This window comes from Siphateles boraxobius, unplaced genomic scaffold, assembly GCF_051911475.1.
Source record: "Siphateles boraxobius isolate OS27281-9 unplaced genomic scaffold, OSU_SipBor_1 65, whole genome shotgun sequence".
Classification (NCBI taxonomy): domain Eukaryota; kingdom Metazoa; phylum Chordata; class Actinopteri; order Cypriniformes; family Leuciscidae; genus Siphateles; species Siphateles boraxobius.
Window position 1 is genome coordinate 14410001 of NW_027509192.1, and position 19839 is coordinate 14429839.

The window sequence follows — 19839 nt, forward strand, 5'->3', positions numbered from 1 at the left end:
AGACTACAGCGCAAATATTCCAGCAATCAACATCTGCCTCTGGATCTCATCGTTGTAGCCTTGTATTGTTTGAGTTTAGTGATGGGGTGATCTGGTGCCAGTACAATAGGATGTAAGGTGTGAACATACACTTTCCAAGCTTTGCGAAGGCGACCACCTACCCAAATTATTCCTAAGGCTTGATCATATTCGGGTGACCGAGTACTTAACCCACTGCTCAAATGTTTGACCTTCCTAATTTGGAGAGCACGGACTATCCATCAGGGAAACTAATCCTGCTGGGCTTGTCTCTGAAGAAGCAGTTCAGGATCAATGCGCTGTGAAGCTGGCATTGGGGGTGCTACTCCCCATGTAAAGACTGGTAGGTAGCTTGGACTAAGTCTCCTCATGACTTTTGTAACTCATTCTTTTTTTATTCTCATTCACCTCTTTAAAAGGTATAATGGGAATGTCTCTCAAATGTGCAAACTTGTGCTGCAGGATTGCTTGTCAATGTGCTTGTAACAGGGTTTAAGATTCAGGGAAGAAGAGAGCGGGAACCGGCGAACATTCACAACTTTTAATGATAAAATAAAACAAATACAAAAACAAAAGTATAAGCCAGCAGCCCCTCACGGACGACAGCTGGCCACACAAAACAGAAACAAAACACAACACAAAATCAGGCTTGTTCCTCTCTCGATCTTCACCGTCGTCGCTCCTCCTTCAGAGATTTAACCGTGAATCTCTGAAGACGATGACATCATGCACATGCGTATTACATGTTCAGTCTATAGTGTTTCATTGTCATCTAATGGCCTGGCAGCAGAATGCAGTGTTTTTAGGCGTTTTCGTGAATACGTGTGTATGGGGATCGTTTTGACTATGTCTGTACTCTATGTTTTAAGCATATAGTTGTCGTGTAAACGTGCCATAAGTCACGAACACAACACAACAATCCAGCAAAGACATGAAGAAAGCACAATATATAGGGAGGAAAGCACACGAGGACCAGGTGAGCACAATTAGTGAAATGAGGACTAGACAAGGCCTAAACAAGGGGGCTTGGTAAATGGAAACAAGAGGCAAGGCAAGCGGAGCACATGGCCAACATAAACAAAGACAAAGCCATGTGCTCAAGCACAAAACACACATGGAAACATTGAACAAAGACAGAACAGACAAGCCTGTCAAGGCAGAGCCCTAACAAGGAGAACTTTAACACTACATTAGAGAAAATCCTGTGCTTCCCATTGGTATTAAAGTCCCCGTGAACCGGAAGTTGCAAATGACTTTTCTCCAGTGTTGTGACGTATTTCCGAGAGAAACGGAATACTAAACGAGGCAAAATAGTGGGCGTGGTTTTTTTTCCAACTAGCACCTGATTGGATATAGAAAAGTAGGTGTTTCATTCAGAAATGGAGGCAGATCTTAACGCAAGTTTACAATCGGTTGTTGAGGATTACTCGCCGCCTGAAACACCGCCAGCAGTCCCCTTCTTGCAGCAGGAGGAGGAGGAAGATGAAGAAGAACAGGAGCACACGGAGGATCGTTTCGTCACGGGGGGAATCAGACCTTACATGTTTGAGCCGTTACATGCCCTGGAGGGTACGAATGGTCACCTGGACGTGGCGGCTCAGGAGCAAGTTCACACTCGCGAGCATCTCGATGTGTCCCAATGGTAACACTAATTGGAATTATAAAACTATTTTTCTTTTTTTTATTACTGCTGCAACATTAACCGTTATGTAAGGTACCTGCTTTTTATGTTTTCTTAAGTTTTTGAATGTTGTACATTGTCTAGAATAGTTGCCTACATCTATAATTGACAGATGATTAAGCTTACCACGATTAAACCACAACTTTGCTTCGAGCACATCCGTGACCTCTCTGTTATCCCTCCTTCCTCGAAATGTAAAAAATCGAGCCATCTGGACCGTAACGAGAGAATTTTAGGGAATGGGAAAAGTGTTCCGTGACTGCCACAACCAAAAATGCACCTCCTCGCCATCTCTCCTTTCACACGCTGTCAATGCTCGCAAACACAACACACAGGCAGCCTGTGACTGTCTCTACTGTCAGTTGGGGGGGCGTGGTGACGGATGTTAAGCCGACACCTAAACCGTCAAACCTACGTCATCAGGGTCAGGTCCTCCAAGGCAGAGGGGAGGGGGATTTTCAGATTTTGATTAAAGATTACGAAACCAAAACATTTTTTTGAGTGGATTGACTTGCATGGATGAATTGTTCACCACAAAACGATCAATTTAAGCAAACAAAGTAAGTATGTTCAATTTTGATTTCATGGGGACTTTAACAACGTTGTGGTGGTGTTCATGTGGTGGTGTTCAAATACGATCTTTACGACATGACTTGAATGCACCATATGAACTTGTTTGGGCATGTCCCTGACTCCGCCCACATGTTATGTCACAGACTAATTCAAAACAAGAGTTTAACAGGAATTCTATACAATTTATGTTAACAATTGTTGAAATATTACATTTTGTTTCAGATGGGGCTTGACACCAACTACTGGACCGCTGTGAACCATTTCTTTATATGGGGCAGCCTAGCTGTTTACTTTGCGATCCTTTTTGCATTGCACAGCGACGGCATTTTTACCATATTCCCGAACCAGTTTCCTTACATAGGTAAGAATTTAAATGCATTTAGAGATATACTTTTAGTATTTTTTTATTTTTAAGTCATATATATTTGTATTTGAATTCCTAAACATCCAAGGCAGTTGGTCTCGGACTTCATATTACTGACATCTACTGGTGTGGATGTAGCATCATATTTCTGCTGTAAATTCCATTGTGAAAACCATATTCACAGCATTTTGTTATCAATGATTGCATCATTCTGCGACCAAAATGGTCAGATATTAGAGAGTAGTCGTCAACTGATCATATAATCTCAACAAGAGGGGGACCATTCGGTGTACAATTAAACAGTTTTTTCAAATATTACTGAAGTTAAATATTTCTTTGTTTGACTAGGTACCGCACGTAACTCTCTGAATCAGAAGATTGTGTGGCTGGTCATCCTCCTCACCACAGTCGTGTGTTTAATGCCCATGGTGGCGGTCCGTTTCATCAGGACTGACCTCTATTCCACACACACTGACAAGGTTTATACATATACACATGAGTTTTACAGCAGTGGGAAGAAAAAAAATTATTAACATGTCCTTATGAATGAGTGAATACACTACCGTTCAAAATTGTGGGGTTGTGAAGATCTTTTAAATATTTTTGAGTCTCTTCTACTCACTATGGCTGCATATATTTGATTAAAAAAATGATAAAAATAGCAATATTGTGAAATATTTTTACAATTTAAAATAACTTTTCTATTTGAATATATTTAGAAATGTAATTTATTTTTGTGATGCAAAGCTGAATTTTCAGCATCATTACTCCAGTCTTCAGTGTCACATGATATTTCTAAAAATCAGCCTAATATGATGATTTGATGCTCAAGAAACATTTCTTATTATTAGCAATAATGAAAACAGTCGTGCTGCTTAGCATTTTTGTGGAAACCATAATACATTTTTTTCAGGGTTGTTTTGATTAATCAAAAAGTTTAAAAGAATAGCAGTTATTTTAAATAGAAATCTATTGTTACAATACAAATGTCTTTATTGTCACTTTTAAACAATTTAATGAAACCTTGTTTAATAAAAGTATTAATTTCTTTCTTAAAAAGAGAAAATCTTACTAGATAGTGTGCAACATAACGAGCTGTCGAAACCGTTTGCCCTCCCACAGGTGCGTTTACTTCAGCAGGCCACTAGGCGGCAGGGTCCTCAAGAGAAGAACCTCAGGAGAGTCCGCAGGACGAGTTCTCGGCGCTCGGCGTACGCTTTCGCCCACCAGCAGGGATACGGAGAACTCATCACCTCGGGCAAGAACATGAAGGTACCAACATCCTCTACTTCCACGTATCCACTATCCTCACCGTCGAGAGGCCCTGCGGACACCAACCTGGTGAAAAACACGTCCAATGCGGAAGAGACCACCTCGATCACCTCTAGATTTAGGAGGGAAAGTGACCAAAATCAAGAGGTGACTGTGGAAGACTTGGAGGCCAGATAAAGGGCTGTTTTTCCTTCTTTACTGAAGGAAGAGGAAATAGTGCCGGTCTTTAATGTGAGAAAATATAATGGATTTTGGGCAGACACACTCTGGTCTCCCAGAGATGCCCGTGGGCACGGCCACACATGCACAGGAGACTCCAAAGAGCCAGCACAATGAAGCACAGATACCTAATTTCCACTCTCATGCAAATCTGTTGCCGTCTCACAAGGCACCCGTTCGTTGAATTTGAAAAAGAACCTCAGGTTCAAACGTTTCCTCAGAAAGGCACCGTTTTTGTATTTCGAGTTCTACGAACTTCCCTTTATGCATTTGCGAATGTTTTAGGCATCTGAAACGTTAAATCCACGAGTTCTATAACCTGCACAATTTTAAACACGAGTTTACGTTCAACACATGACATCGGTCTACTAAGACTAATAAGGCATAAGGGAGCAAATAAGTACAAGCCTGTGAAATAATACCTCTTGTTTTGTTATAAACACAGACACAACCATCTGCGGTGGATATGTTTAAAGACCTGGAAGTTGCTTCGATCCCCTCAGTTTACTAAAGCACACCCAAACGAATCGTGCTACTGGATGAGTACTAACAATTAGAAATGTGCGAAATCAATGCCTCAGACTCAGAGAAGAAGCACTGGCTGTAAATCTTACGTTGGCTTTGCGAAGCAAACTCTGGCTTTTTCAACAATTGAATGAGTTTTAAAAGATTTTTAAATGCCAAATTTGGTTTTAACTATACCTCTTTTTATAAAAAAGAAAACATCTTAGGTAGTGTAAAAACATTCCACACGTGTCCATAGTTAGTGCTTTTGCATGCAGCTCAGCGAACTGAGAAGACTGAGTTTTATTGAGTCGTGCCTTCCATCAAGCGATTGACTGAAGCATTCACATGATTACACTTCTAGATTTCCACATCTATCTACTACAAAGGTCTATAAAGTGGGCATTTCTTTCAAACGATCCTTTACAGAAGGAATTTTTGTGCCTTTTTGTTTTCCTTTCATCAAAGGAAGTACTTTCAGTTCTGTTTGTCGTTTGAAACGTGTCGGCATTGTTTTTTTTCTCTGAATGTATCACATGCATATTAGCTGCTCATTGACCTCATTGCCTACTTTAACATAGATAATATTTTCTAAAATAATTTATTTGACGAAGGGCGTCGTGCAACATTTATGAGTGTACAGTTGACGTTATTTTAATGTTATGTTAAATATATATATGACGAATGTATACGATTTTTCTGCTGTACAATTTTGTCAACAAAGACCATGCAGATTGTTTATTGGTTTTATTTAAATGCATGGATTTTTATACAATTCATTGTCATTTTTTATATGATATGCATTAAATGGCCATTGTTTAATTTATTTAAAAACTGATGGTTTGCCTTCATGTTTCATATAACAATTGTTTTGCTAGAGTTTTTTACTCGAGTGCTGTGTGTTGTTGCCAAGGTGTTGAGTGGTTGCCAGGGGGTTGCTAGGTGGTTGCTATGATGTTCTGCTATGATGCAGTATGTGTCTAAAGGTGCAGGGTCACATTTGTGAATTATTTGGGGAAATTTCATGAGGAAAAAAGATAAATTGTCTATTGTCAACGCCTCACGCAAAATTCAGTGTCACGTTACGTAGATTCCTATTGAAATGATTTCGCCTGTGAAAGAACGGTAAATCTAAAAGCACCTTAAGTTTAATATTTAAACAATACTAAATGCAAGCATGAGCAACAGTAATAGGGATGTTTATTGCTTACCGTAGTAAACACCACTAATGACATTTTTATTATTTCATGAAAAAAGTAAATGATGAGGCTTGGAAACATTGAAATGTTTTTATTGAATGTTGAATATTGACCTTGAGCGCTTTCAAAGTAGGAATGTATAGAGCAATTCTCGGTACTATACTAGTGCCCTGACAACCTCGAACTGGGTATAAAGTTATCACTGATTTATTCATTCTTTCAAAACGTACAGAGTGAAAATGCCCATCCAGAGTTTATAAAGTCAGCTTCCCTTTCATCAGATTTGCCATTACACGCAACACCTCCTATTTCTGAGGCCACAGACGTGATTGTGTAGCTAAAATGAGAGGAAATAGCCCTGCTACTTTTCATTCCTCTATGAAAATTGCCGCCCCTCCTCCTGGCTTTGTCACAAATAAACTTTGCTTTTCAAGAGCGGATCGACGTGCGTCAGGCATGTAATAACGTGCACTCACGGTTCGGAGAAAAGAATCTATCTTTTCGCCGGGTACCATGGAAACCGTGCAACCTCCCCATCCAGCTCCGGTCAACCGCGACCCCACGGCGCCCGCCTGCCTGTGAAGAGAGGAAGAGGATTCGCTAAAACTACAGTTCATTAGACGGACTCAAGGAATGTCTAGTAGTTCGCCACAGAAGCTCAGAGATATGACTCATTTGGCGTCACAGAAGAAATACACTACAGGTCAAAAGTGAATTAACTCCAGAGGTGGACAGTAACAAACTACATTTACTTGAGTACTGTACAATACATATCCAATACATATCTAAAATGTAAGTACTCGGAAAAGAAGTTTATAAAAATAGTGTCTGTAGTCCTCTCAGGGCTGCAATAAACACAGCTCATTATTCCATTCGGTAATTACGAGTTGAATGCACTTGAATGCCACCACAATGTCGTAAATACCAGTGGGGGGCTCGGGATTACTCTGTTGGATACTTTCAAAATCCAGCAGTTTTCTGCTAGTTTCTCAGACTTACCTACCCCGTCTTTAAGTAAAAATCGCTCTTTACAACTTCTACTTGTAATATTTGACCAGAAGTATCTGTACTTTCACTCAAGTAAGGAAATTGTGTACTTTGGCCACCTCTCAGATTCATTATGAAGATTTTAATGAATAATGTACCAAAGATACATTTATTTGATTAAAAGTACAGTAAAATTGTTAAAAAAAATTATAAATATAAAATAATTTCTTAAACTATAAAATAATTCCATACAAAAATGTTTTACTGTTTAAAACTTTTAAAATATTTAAAATGTAATTTATTCTTGCGATCAAAGCTGAATTTTCAGCATCATTATTCCAGTCTTCGGTGTCACATGATCCTTCAGAAATCTGTCTAATATGATGATTTTCTGCTCAAGAAACATTTCTTAATATTATTATCAGTGTTTAAAACAGTTGTGCAGCTTCATATTTTTGTGGAAAACATAATACATTGTTTTTCAGGATTCCTGGATGAATAGAAAGTTCAAAAGTAAAATATATTTTAATCCAACATACCCCAAAAATGTTAATGATATTGTATCAAGTTTTAATGATCTATTTAAACAGTAATGGCAGCTTTGCATCACAGGAATATATGAAATTTTAAAATGTAGTAAAATAGAAAACAGTTGTTTTAAATTGTAATAATATTGCACAATATTACTGTTTTTACTGGATTTTTGCTCAAATAAATGCAGCACTGATGAGCAGAAGAGACTTTCAAAAACATAAAAAGGAAATATTCCAAACTTTTGACCAGTAGTGTATGTGAAAAGAAACCCCCCCCAGAAATGTTTTCCACTGTAAGTGTATAATGTGTGATATGACGTGACGGTCACTCACAGACAGATGTCCACCAGCTGGTCCAGCTCAGGGCAGCTGCACTCGTACAGGTCTCTGCAGCTGGCGTGGCTTCGGTTCATCAGCTCGCCCAGCTGAGCGACGGCGTTGGCAGGGGACGAGTCGCACACGGCCTTAAACTGCAGGACGCGGGCCGCCTCGCTGTACACGTGTCTGGCACGCTGGTACAGTTTAAACTGAGTCGCTGAGGAACAAACAGGAGAGGATGTAGAGCAAAATGACAATTTGTCTCAGCAATAATATATAATATTGGTAACACTTTACAATAAGGTCCTTTAATAATTTTTCCGATGGGGATTTAAAAAAAAAAGTCTTTGTTAAAGCGTTTTGAGTCATGAAACAAGTCAACCATATACAAGGTGAAGCACAACATTAGTAAACATGAACTGCATGTATACAGCATTGATTAATCTTTAATGTTAATTTCAACATTTACAAATAGGAATAAGGCAAGTATTTTCTTTATAGGCCAAACCTGAAAAAATGGCACCATCTGGTAAGAAATAGTAAAATTTTAAAGTTTGAAGCCTTGCCAACAGAATGAAAGCCTCTTAACAAAGATTGCATCATTTTATAGTTAAATGGCCCTGGGATTAGAAATTGCAGTATTAATGGGTTTCAATGGGGAACATTTTTGTCCAAAAGGTGCTGAGAGGAAGTATTTTGTGTACCTAGTGCAAAATAGATTTTATAAGGGAAATGGCGGTGAAATAGTAAAATTCCAATAAAAATACACACCTGTGCCAAATTGTATGCAGTTAGCATTAACACAGGCAAAGTGATCAAAAAAACAAAACTGAAAAAGACAAAAATGTCCATAAGGATGCACAAGGGTGAACTACAATCCCATGAAGCGCTGTAAATGACAAATTAAAACCGACGGTGAAATATAAAACTACTCATTTAGTGCAGATCATATCTATAGAGGCAATATATTTAAATGTATTGCAAAAGCATTCCCAGAAAATGTAGGATTATTTCCCCAGTAAGCGCAGATTTTGAGCTCCTCCTGTTGTCTCTCACCATGTTGTGTGTTGGCGCTGAGGATGTCTTGACCCAGCTGTTCTGCGCTGATACCCAGAGTGCTGCAGATCTCCTCTCTGCTGTACGGCTCGGGGTGAAGCACCTCCTCCAGCAGCTCCAGCATCTCCTCCAGACTCGCCCGCAGCTCCTTCTGCAGATCCGCCAGCTTCAGCAGACGCCGCCAGTCCACGCCTCGCGCTTTAGCCAGCATCTGCACACACACACACACACACACACACACCTTCTGCCATCAATACACTCGAGCAAACGTCGCAAATTAGGATGGGAACTAGAAAAACTTTGTGCATTACCAATAATTATTAGTGGCCAGTCACTAAAGCTTAATAACTGCTTCTGGATTTATAGATCTATAGATTTAAATCTGGTGCCAATTTTGGGGTCAATTTCAACTAATTTGATGGCAGTACCAAATTTCTGAGAGTCGCTTCAGCAACTGCAGATTAACAAAACTGTTATTATTATTGCCCTTAAAATAACACATATATTTGGTTGCAGTGCCACCTACTGTAAAATAAGGTTAAATGTACTCAGTATTTGAGATACTTCTAAATTCACCACTGGGGTCTTATAACCAAACATCCCAAGTGTTCACTATTATTATTAAAACTACAGAAAATATACACGACTGTTCAACCGTTTGGGATCAGAAAGGGTGCATTAAATCGATCAAAAAGATACAGTGAAGATATGTATGTTGCAAAGACACCTGTTTCAAATAAATGCTTTCTATTCAATGAATCCTGAAAAAATGCATCACAGTTTCCACAATAAAAAAAGTTTAGCAGCACATCTGTTTTCAACATTGATAATAATCACAAATGTTTCTTGAGCAGCAAATCATCATATTAGACTGATTTCTGAAGTATCATGACACTGAATGAGTAATGATGCTGAATATTCAGATTTGAGCACAGGAATAAATTGCATTTTAAAACATATTACAATTGAAAACAATTATTTTAAATTGTACTTATATTTCACAATATTGCTGATCAAAGAAATGCAGCCTTGGTGAGCAGAAGAGACTTATTCCAAAACCCCAAACTTTTAAACTTTAGTGTACTTTTTTAGTGAACTTGCAAAAAAAAAATATATTACAAACACTAAACTTTCATTCTAGATGTGTTTTTTAAAACTATCATTCTAGAAGCATCCCTGACGTTCAGACCTTTGTGGCAATACGGCACTCCACCACCCTCATGTTGAAGTGAGACGAGGCCGCCTTGTTCATCTCCACACAACAGTTGGCGATTACGAAGAACGCCCCATCGGGCAACCTCACGTCTGTGGCTCGCAGCGGGTTAAACTCGATCAGCTTTGCCTTGACGGAAAACAGTCAAATCAAGCTAAATCCTCATAAACATATTTGTAATATAGATGCATAGTGTTCAAAATGTCAGTGGGTTAATAACAAATAAGAGGTTTAAAGAATTATTATTTTTTTTATTCTAAATTGAAACACATGTGCCTTAGAAATGTACTCTTTGTATTCATTTTGGTTTTATATAGTAAAATAATAACTTGTATACAATTTTCAAAAAAAAGAAAAAAAATCATGTCAAAATCAAAAGTCATGTGGTGTAACCAAAAATATTAAAATAAAATAACACATTTTCCTTAAACCTTGAATTTATGTAACACATTTTAAACATTACTTTAAAAACGTTTTTTAAATATATTTTTTTCATAGTAAAACATAATTTCTATAAAAATATCATGAATTTTTCATTTATAAATGTTATTTGGGTCATTGTACTAGATCACATTTTTAACAAGTTACAGCTTAAAACATCTTTTTAATGAGGCATTTTGTCTTCATTATAATATCAGGATGCAACACCCTGACAACTTGACTATTCCCCCAAAAAATATAAAAAATGAATTTGATGAATTTTAACGTTCATCATGTAAAAAACGTATATTCGATCACTGTATGTATGCTTGTATGAATTGCATTTTTAATGTATTTTAAAAAAATTAGATGGGATCATACACATTACACACACACACACACAAAAAGCGTCGTACCATCGATCCTAAATCAAATACCACGTATATTGTTAGAAGAAAAATGAAATACACATGGCTTACTGTTCCCTCCTCGGCCAGGAAAGAAATGGACTGATCCATCCCTCCCCCCTCAGTGCCAATATAACGCTCACACTTGGCACACGTCTCCGCGAGAGTCACCTGAAATGAAATCAAAGCGAGAACATCTATGATAAGCAGCAGTTGTATGTAAAGCAGGTTAGAGGATTTACATTAAGGACTACCTTAGAAAAAGACTTCTGATTGGCCTCCATGGTGACCAGACCCGCACAGCACACCAGGGCACTGGAGCTGGAGAGCCCTGAGCTGGCCGGGATAGTCCCGTCTACCACACAACACATCCCTGCCAATGAAGACAAGCTCAAGTGCTCCTGCAAACACAAGGTCAAGGGTCAAATGACTGATTATAATGCAAACATGCATTACATGTGTCATTAAACAGCCCACCTGGATTCCTCTCACTCCACAAAGGAAGTAATAGTACCATTGAGGATTATCTCTGTCAATGGTGATGCCATCAACAGACACGGTAAAATCCCTGTAAGAAGGAAAGAAACAAGTGAGTGAGTGAGTGAGTGAGTGAAGAATGAATGAATGAATGAGTTAATAAATTAAGTTGAGTAAGTGAGTGAGTGAATAAATGGAGTGAATGAAGTGAGTGAATAATGAATGAATAAGTGAATTAATGAATAAGTAAATTAATGAATGAGTGAATATTAATAATGAATGAGTGAGTGAATAATGAATGAGTGAATGAATCAATAAGTGTGTGACTGAATAATTAATGAATGAGTGATTGAATAATGAATGAGTGAAAAATGAATTAGTGAATAATGAATGAGTGAGTGAATAATGAGTGAGTGAGTGAGTGAATAATGAGTGAGTGAGTGAGTGAATAATGAGTGAGTGAGTGAGTAAATAATGAATGAGTGAGTGAATAATGAGTGAGTGAGTGAGTGAATAATGAGTTTGTGAGTGAGTGAATAATGAGTGAGTGAGTGAGTGAGTGAATAATGAATGAGTGAGTGAGTGAATAATGAGTGAGTGAGTGAGTGAATGAATAATGAGTGAGTGAGTGAGTGAGTGAATAATGAATGAGTGAGTGAGTGAATAATGAATGAGTGAGTGAATAATGAGTGAGTGAGTGAGTGAATAATGAGTTTGTGAGTGAGTGAATAATGAGTGAGTGAGTGAATAATGAATGAGTGAGTGAATTATGAGTGAGTGAGTAAATAATGAGTGAGTGAATGAGTGAGTGAGTGAGTGAATAATGAGTGAGTGAGTGAGTGAGTGAATGAATAATGAGTGAGTGAGTGAGTGAATAATGAATGAGTGAGTGAATAATGAATGAGTGAGTGAATAATGAGTGAGTGAGTGAGTGAATAATGAGTTTGTGAGTGAGTGAATAATGAGTGAGTGAGTGAGTGAGTGAATAATGAATGAGTGAGTGAGTGAATAATGAATGAGTGAGTGAATTATGAGTGAGTGAGTAAATAATGAGTGAGTGAATGAGTGAGTGAATAATAAATGAGTGAGTGAATGAATGAATAATTAATGAATGAGTGAATAATGAATGAGTGAGTGAGTGAACAATGAATGAGTGAGTGAATAATGAATGAGTGAATGAACCAATAAGTGTGTGACTGAATAATTAATGAATGAGTGAGTGAGTGAATAATGAATGAGTGAATAATGAGTGAGTGAGTGAATAATGAATGAGTGAATAATGAGTGAGTGAGTGAATAATGAATGAGTGAATAATGAGTGAGTGAGTGTGTGAATGAATTAATAAGTGAGTGAATGATTAATTAATGAATGAGAGAATAATGAATAAGTGAGTGAGTGAATAATGAATTAATAAGTGAACTAATAAATAAGCGAGTAAATTAATTAATTAATAAATAAATGAGTGAGTGAACAAATTAATTAATAAATAAGTGAATGAGTGAGTAAATAATCGTAATCGTAATATCATAATTATTTTCGTAATTAATTAATGAGTGAATGAATTAAGTGAGTGAATGAATGAGTTACTGAGTAAGTATGTGAATTATGTGAGTGAATAAGTGAGTGAGAGAATGAGTGACTGAGTAAGTATATGAATAATGTGAGTGAATAAGTGAGTGAATGAATGAGTGACTGAGTAAGTATATGAATAATGTGAGTGAATAAGTGAGTGAATGAATGAGTGACTGAGTAAGTATATGAATTATGTGAGTGAATAAGTGAGTGAATGAATGAGTGACTGAGTAAGTATATGAATAATGTGAGTGAATAAGTGAGTGAATGAATGAGTGACTGAGTAAGTATATGAATAATGTGAGTGAATAAGTGAGTGAATGAATGAGTGACTGAGTAAGTATATGAATTATGTGAGTGAATAAGTGAGTGAGAGAATGAGTGACTGAGTAAGTATATGAATTAAGTGAGTGAATAAGTGAGTGAATGAATGAGTGACTGAGTAAGTATATGAATTATGTGAGTGAATAAGTGAGTGAATGAATGAGTGACTGAGTAAGTATATGAATAATGTGAGTGAATAAGTGAGTGAGAGAATGGACTAATGAGTGAATGAATAATGAATGAATAATTGAGTGAGTGAGTGAGTGAGTGAGTGAGTGAGTGAGTGAGTGAGTGAGTGAGTGAGTGAGTGAGTGAATAAGCGAACGGGTAATTTAATGAATTAATAACAATTTGTTGACAAAATGTGACCAATAAAATTGCGAAGAACAGAAGATAAAGAACATTTTTACTCACTTGTATTTGGGGTCAGTGTTGTTCAGCTGGATTGTTTGGGAGTCACTGACAGAAACTGCAGCAAGAATATTCTGCTCTATTGCCATTGGAAGGACAGCATAGCCACAATAATCAATATGCTCACCTGGAAATGATAAGATTTATGATAAAACATAAAATGCAGTGCTGATGGTAATAGTTATGTTTACACTTGCAACCCACCAATCAAATTCACCCTCCCTGGAGCACAAGCGTAGAAGAGAGGCATTTGTCCATATTTTCCATGAAAAGCCTCTTTCAGTTTCTGCAACCTAACAAAAAGAGGGGAAAGTGTATGTCTAACACAAACAAAAACAAACATGAAAGTTAAAACTAAAAAATAGAATGTAAATCGACGTGACGAGTTGACTCCATTCATTCACAATCGAAGTTTTCCGAATAGCTGCACGAAGTGTCCCGAACAGTCGCAACTTACCTTTCATTTCCACTGAGGGGCACCTTGATTTTCGGTGGAATTGTGGCCATTGTGCCGTTTTTAATCTTTGTTTTACAGTGAGTAAACTATGCAGGAGTGGACTTACACCGTACAAGTGCCGTCAGCTGACTGTCATACCCGGAATCATGCGTCTAAAACCTAAACAACACGGAAGAAACTGACACGAATCCGAATCCCTCAAACAGGATTCGGAAACACTCGGAAGGAATCGGAGCTGCGCGCGCACCGTACAGAACGCGCGGCGTGATGTCATAACGCTTTGCCGGCGAGCATTGTGGGTAAGAGTCTCTCTCTCCGGTCAAAATGTCTGACATGGAAGATGATTTCATGTGCGATGATGAAGAGGATTATGACTTGGTACGGCTGTCTAAAATAAACTTACCTGTAAATGCATGTAATGCAATGCTAAGCAAATGTAGCGACATCAGTAAATGTTGTTTAGCCTGTTAATGTGGACTCAATTTCGTAATGGTGTTGTTTAGCAGGTGGCTAGTTTGCTAATACTGCAAAGACTAAGTCAACAAATATGACAGCCTTCTTTAAGTTGGTTTATTTGAAGTTTCGTAGGAAATGCGATGTATTTACAAACCTGATTCCTGATGTTGAATCCCTTGTGTATCTATTGATAACTTGCAGACTCATGTGAAGTTGACCAAATTCTAGCTAATGTACTGCTAGTTATGAAACTGCATGATATACGATTTCAGTTTGTTGTTAAATAGATTAGTACGTATATATGTATAGATGTACAGTTGTAAATAATCTAAACGTAGGCTAACTATTGTCATAATCATAACAATCATGCACCATTAAGCTGTACAATATCCTTCTAGATGTTTTTCCGGGCAAATACTTTAATTATTTATGATTATATGATCCTTTAACTGTAATTAACGTTACACATACCATTTGTTTGCTTTCTCTTCAGGAATACTCTGAGGACAGCAACTCTGAGCCCAATGTTGATTTGGAGAATCAGTATTACAACTCTAAAGCCCTCAAAGAAGATGATCCTAAAGCAGCCCTGAGCAGCTTTCAGAAGGTTAGACGCTTTCAGTGTCTGCATCCGTACTGTAACTTTGAATAGGTGTAATAATCCCTATTTTCTGTTTTGCAGGTGCTGGAACTGGAGGGTGAGAAAGGAGAATGGGGCTTTAAAGCACTGAAACAGATGATTAAGATCAACTTCAAACTGGTGTGTAACAGTAGTAGTAGCACAATATATTGAATTAGATTAAATAAGTAATATTTATAAATCATTTTCTTATTCTCCTGTATTGTCTTTTTAGCAAACTAAATGTTAAATAATACAACAACAAAAAACAAGTTAATGATGCACGATAAAATCTGATAACTTGATTTTTTAATTTTTTATTATTCTTATTTTTACAGACAAATTTTCCTGAAATGATGAACCGGTACAAACAGCTTTTGACGTATATTAGGAGTGCTGTCACCAGAAATTACTCTGAGAAATCCATCAACTCTATTCTAGATTATATCTCAACCTCCAAACAGGTATTTAATACATTTTAAACTGCTGTGATCAGTAATATATATATATATATATATATATATATATATATATAAATATTAGGGGTGTCGCGATATACCGTTATTGACGATAACCGTGATATTCAAACCATAGAATATCGATATCGTGTTAATTAAGGGTGTGACAATATATCACGATAACTGTAATATTTAAAACGAGTAGTACACATATGATTATATGACACGTAAATAATCCAGGGTCAGCCCAAAGAGAAAGAGAAAATTAAGAAAACATGCAACATGTTGGTTATTTTTGTAAGGATAATGTATATTTATAATGCAATGCTAACCGACATAGCATTTGTAATAAAATATTATTTTAAAAAAGCCACATCAGTTCACAGAAGGAAGTTATTTAAATCACTTGACTGACTCTATTACTTGATTTTGGAGTGAAATATGCTGTTATTATCATAAATTGTATTTTGACGCTGTGCTAAGCTAAAAACGGTTAGCATTTCAGTCTCTTCTAAATGAAATCGCGTAGCATCGTCTTAAAAATGTTCCGTAAATCTCACAATTTTATCCGTGATTTAATAAATTCTGGTGATATGACAACAAGCTGCCAAATTTTCTTTTCTCTGTAAATTCTTTTAAATTAGTCTGCAATGTTTGAAGTCCAAAGGCTTCATGGACTATGTATTTTAATTTGGGTATGCCATTTCTTAGATTTGGGTTCCACAAGTTATCAAGTTAAGCTATTAGTTGTGTTTAAAACTTATTTATAATACTGTTGAACTTGACAGTATTTTCTCTTTCTGTCTCCTATTTCTTAGGCAGTGTCAAAGAAGCCAGAGAAAGCCAGAGTCTCAGTTGTTGTAATTGTTGTATGTAATGGTGTGATTCATTGGTTAAAAAAAAAGAAAGCAAAACACAAAATAAACAAACTAATGATGAATTTGACTGATAACATAGTTTTTTAAGGTTTCTGTAGATATCGTAATATATTGTCACTCGAATTATTATGACCACGATAACCGTGGTGTTAAAAGAACTGATATCGTGACAGCCCTAATACACACACACACTTTATATATAAAAATTAAAGATCATTATGTTATTAAAGATAATAAAGTAATATTTATCTATTTACCTTTTTTCCAGATGGACTTGCTACAAGAGTTTTATGAGACCACACTGGATGCTTTAAAAGATGCCAAAAATGACAGACTTTGGTTTAAAACTAACACCAAGGTTTGTGCTGTGGCAGTGCATTGTGTATTTAAATGATCTGTTTTATATTACAGATATTACAGGAACAATAATATACACAGTACTATGATAATTATTGTGTCAATGCAATGCCCTTTAATATTGACCAGCAAACTGCAGAAAGGACGTGTAATTCTGTAATACTGCTAACTTCTGCTCCTCTGTTTCATGTAGTTGGGAAAGTTGTACCTGGAAAGAGAAGAGTTTGGAAAGCTTCAGAAAATCCTTAGACAATTGCACCAGTCGTGTCAGGTAGAGTAAATGATCAGTGTCGCATAAATAAGAAAACCAAAATGTCAATGTCTTCTAATGTGCTGTTCTGAAACTGATCGATGTTCTTAACTAGACGGATGACGGAGAGGACGACTTGAAGAAGGGCACTCAGCTGTTGGAGATTTATGCTTTGGAGATACAGATGTATACGGCACAGAAAAACAACAAGAAACTGAAAGCCCTCTATGAGCAGTCATTACACATTAAATCAGCCATCCCACACCCACTCATCATGGGAGTCATCAGAGGTATTTTAACCATTTTTAGTCCATTTTAATACCAAAGATGTAGTTAAGATGAAGACATTTAAAAAAAAAAATTTTTTTTTTTGCTCTGTGCATAATTAGTTTTGGTTTGTTTTATTTATATTGTACAATTTGATTTTTTTTTTTTTTTTGCATAATAAAAGTTTTTTTTGTGTGTGTATTTTTGTTTTTGTGCATAAGAATTTTTGGTTTGTGTACAATTGGAGAGTTTGTTTTTGCGTTTAAAAAGAATTATTGTTTTTGTTTTATGTACAAATGGAAAGTTTGTTTGGTTTGTTTTTGTTTTGTGTTCAATTGGAAATAATTTTGTTTTTGTGTTCAATTGGAAAGTTTACTTTTGTCTTTGCATAATAAGCATGTTTTGTTTTTTGTGAATAATTGGAAACCAATTTGGTTTGTTTTGTATTTTTTGTGTATAACTGGAAAGTTTCTTTTGTTTATGGTGTGCAGTTGGAATGTCCACTAATTTCCTTTGACTTGTGACCTGTTCTCTTCAGAATGTGGTGGTAAAATGCACCTGAGGGAGGGCGAGTTCGAGAAGGCGCATACAGACTTTTTCGAGGCGTTCAAAAACTATGACGAGTCTGGAAGCCCCAGACGAACCACTTGTCTGAAGTACCTGGTCTTGGCCAACATGCTGATGAAGTCTGGAATCAACCCATTTGATTCTCAAGAGGTATGAGGTGGCAATCATGCACAGGCCCACATAGAATCTAAGGCCATCAGAGAGTTCAGCAGAACCATCAATTTCACAATTCTACACATTCTTCATCATTGCATGTTCATATGGTAAATATTTTGGTATTTCATTGACCAATAAGTATGTTAGACTCTGTTTCACTTAACATTTCAACTTGAAAAGCAACTTATTTCCCCCCAGAATCAGTGCAGAAAAGCACAACACTGCAGATTCTATCTGGGCCTGGTCATAGGAGGTCAAATTTTGTGGTCTATAATATAAAATATAAAAAAAACTAATTCTTTCTATGTGGCTCTGTGAATAGGCAAAACCTTACAAAAATGATCCAGAAATCCTGGCGATGACAAACCTAGTAAGGTAAGCGTGCACAATACAACTTTTCATTTATCCTCTTCTATTTTAACTCAGTTTCTATGGTCCGAATGGACTCATTTTATGGTATTAATTGCTTATAATTTGTCTAGTTCCTACCAAAACAATGACATCACAGAATTTGAGAAAATCCTAAAGACGAATCACAGCAACATAATGGACGACCCCTTCATCAGAGAACACATTGAGGGTCAGTTTGGGGGGCTTTCGGCTTCCTGTACATATTCTACTTATTTCATAAATCTCACACATCAAAATGTTGGAGTCATATTTTAATTTTTCCTTTTCTCTTCAGAATTGTTACGGAACATAAGAACGCAAGTGCTCATCAAATTGATTAAGCCTTACACTAGGATACACATACCATTTATTTCAAAGGTGAATCTATATTATAGTATAGTTATTATATTATAGTAATTATATTACATTATTATAACATGCTTCTAACATTCATTTTTCTTTAGGAATTGAATATTGATGTTTCAGATGTGGAAAGCTTGCTTGTGCAGTGTATTTTAGACAAGTAAGTTTAATCCATTTTTTATATAGATTTTTTTTTAATTACAGTTTTATATATATATATATATATATATAGTATATATTAATCTGATGTGGTACGTCTTTCAGCACAATCAACGGTAGAATTGACCAGGTCAATCAGCTGTTGGAGCTCGATCACCAGAAAAGAGGCGGAGCCAGATACACCGCTCTGGACAGATGGACCAATCAGCTGAACTCTCTCAACCAGGCCATTGTGAGCAAACTGGCTTGATTTGACACTGACGATCCCAGAGAACAAATTCGCCAATCAGGCAGCCGGTCGATTCGAGGCTGTCAGTGACATTAACTACTTTCAAGCCCTTTACTCCTCCGATCACAGGTTGACCTGAAGCGGGAGCGTAATTTGGCTAGTTTGTATTTTTACAGCTGTAGTCATTAAGTCAGTTTTAAATGTCCTTAACAAAGCAGACGTTCCCACCGGATGTCTGCTGTACTGATTTGTTAGGTCTCTAATATGAATATGTTTGCATCACCTGAAAAAAAGTTAGTTCAATAAAACATATTGGCACTTGGCAGACATTTTAAATTGTTTGTCTTAAATGGAAAGCGTGAAGACGTGCTGTGTGAAATTGAGTCATTTATCTGTTGAACTCTGTCTCTTGTTAGAGTCAGCATGTTTTATTTGGTTTGCATAAGATTCAGTGGAGTTTTATGCTGTTGCACCGCAGCACATGCGTATTGAAAGTGCCGTCATTGCTAGAATTTCTCACCAAACTTTACAGATCTGTTGAAACTTTAATGCTGTCTGAGCTCTTCTGCTTCACTTTTCAACAACAAAAATAAAGAATGCATTTGTTGCTTCAGCGGAAAATGTGTCTGGAATGGTTTATGATTTTATGTGTGATAAGCAATGAAGTTTATCTCAATAACACAGA

The 19839-nt window shown here is 36.7% G+C and overlaps 3 protein-coding genes across 7 annotated transcripts in view; 2 read left to right on the plus strand and 1 right to left on the minus strand.

The window, feature by feature from the left end:
• Positions 1–5465, plus strand: part of atp8b4 (ATPase phospholipid transporting 8B4) — a 41766-nt gene extending 36301 nt beyond the window's left edge. For all 3 annotated transcript variants that reach the window (XM_077211159.1, XM_077211160.1, XM_077211158.1), the window contains 3 exons: positions 2495–2633; positions 2985–3115; positions 3759–5465. In XM_077211159.1, the coding sequence (XP_077067274.1) occupies positions 2495–2633; positions 2985–3115; positions 3759–4085 (597 nt within the window). In that variant the 3' untranslated portion in view covers positions 4086–5465. The remainder of the gene's footprint in view (positions 1–2494; positions 2634–2984; positions 3116–3758) is intronic.
• Positions 5466–5906: 441 nt separating this feature from the next.
• Positions 5907–14233, minus strand: galk2 (galactokinase 2). Of its 2 annotated transcripts, XM_077211164.1 has the most exons (10): positions 14006–14233; positions 13753–13841; positions 13552–13675; positions 11242–11332; positions 11019–11165; positions 10837–10935; positions 9914–10066; positions 8725–8935; positions 7684–7885; positions 5907–6406 (listed from the first exon to the last, which is right to left on the minus strand). In XM_077211164.1, the coding sequence occupies exons 1-10, from the start codon at positions 14053–14055 to the stop codon at positions 6199–6201; spliced, it is 1374 nt and encodes a 457-aa protein (XP_077067279.1). In that variant the 5' UTR covers positions 14056–14233; the 3' UTR covers positions 5907–6198. The 2 variants fall into 2 exon arrangements, with proteins under 2 accessions (XP_077067279.1, XP_077067280.1); XM_077211165.1 differs by lacking the exon at positions 9914–10066 and having other exon boundaries at positions 14006–14232.
• Positions 14234–14271: 38 nt separating this feature from the next.
• cops2 (COP9 signalosome subunit 2) lies at positions 14272–19775 on the plus strand. 2 transcript variants are annotated; one of them, XM_077211162.1, is made up of 14 exons: positions 14272–14383; positions 14955–15068; positions 15144–15221; positions 15419–15544; positions 16357–16407; positions 16685–16774; positions 16967–17044; positions 17139–17313; positions 17829–18007; positions 18336–18388; positions 18496–18593; positions 18699–18781; positions 18868–18926; positions 19031–19775. In XM_077211162.1, exons 1-14 carry the CDS (start codon positions 14330–14332, stop codon positions 19173–19175), a joined length of 1383 nt encoding a protein of 460 aa, XP_077067277.1. In that variant the 5' UTR covers positions 14272–14329; the 3' UTR covers positions 19176–19775. The 2 variants fall into 2 exon arrangements, with proteins under 2 accessions (XP_077067277.1, XP_077067278.1); XM_077211163.1 differs by lacking the exon at positions 16357–16407.
• Positions 19776–19839: the final 64 nt, after the last annotated feature.

Coding starts and splice junctions, on each gene's coding strand:
- galk2 (XM_077211164.1), bottom strand. CDS start 14,055: ATGGCCACAATTCCACCGAAAATCAAGGTGCCCCTCAGTGGAAATGAA. Junction 10,067..10,836: donor TCCTGGCCGAGGAGGGAACA/GTAAGCCATGTG, acceptor TTTTCCGTCAAG/GCAAAGCTGATCGAGTTTAA. Junction 8,936..9,913: donor AGTGCCGTATTGCCACAAAG/GTCTGAACGTCA, acceptor GTGTGTGTGCAG/ATGCTGGCTAAAGCGCGAGG.
- cops2 (XM_077211162.1), top strand. CDS start 14,330: ATGTCTGACATGGAAGATGATTTCATGTGCGATGATGAAGAGGATTAT. Junction 15,069..15,143: donor CCCTGAGCAGCTTTCAGAAG/GTTAGACGCTTT, acceptor TCTGTTTTGCAG/GTGCTGGAACTGGAGGGTGA. Junction 15,222..15,418: donor TTAAGATCAACTTCAAACTG/GTGTGTAACAGT, acceptor TTATTTTTACAG/ACAAATTTTCCTGAAATGAT.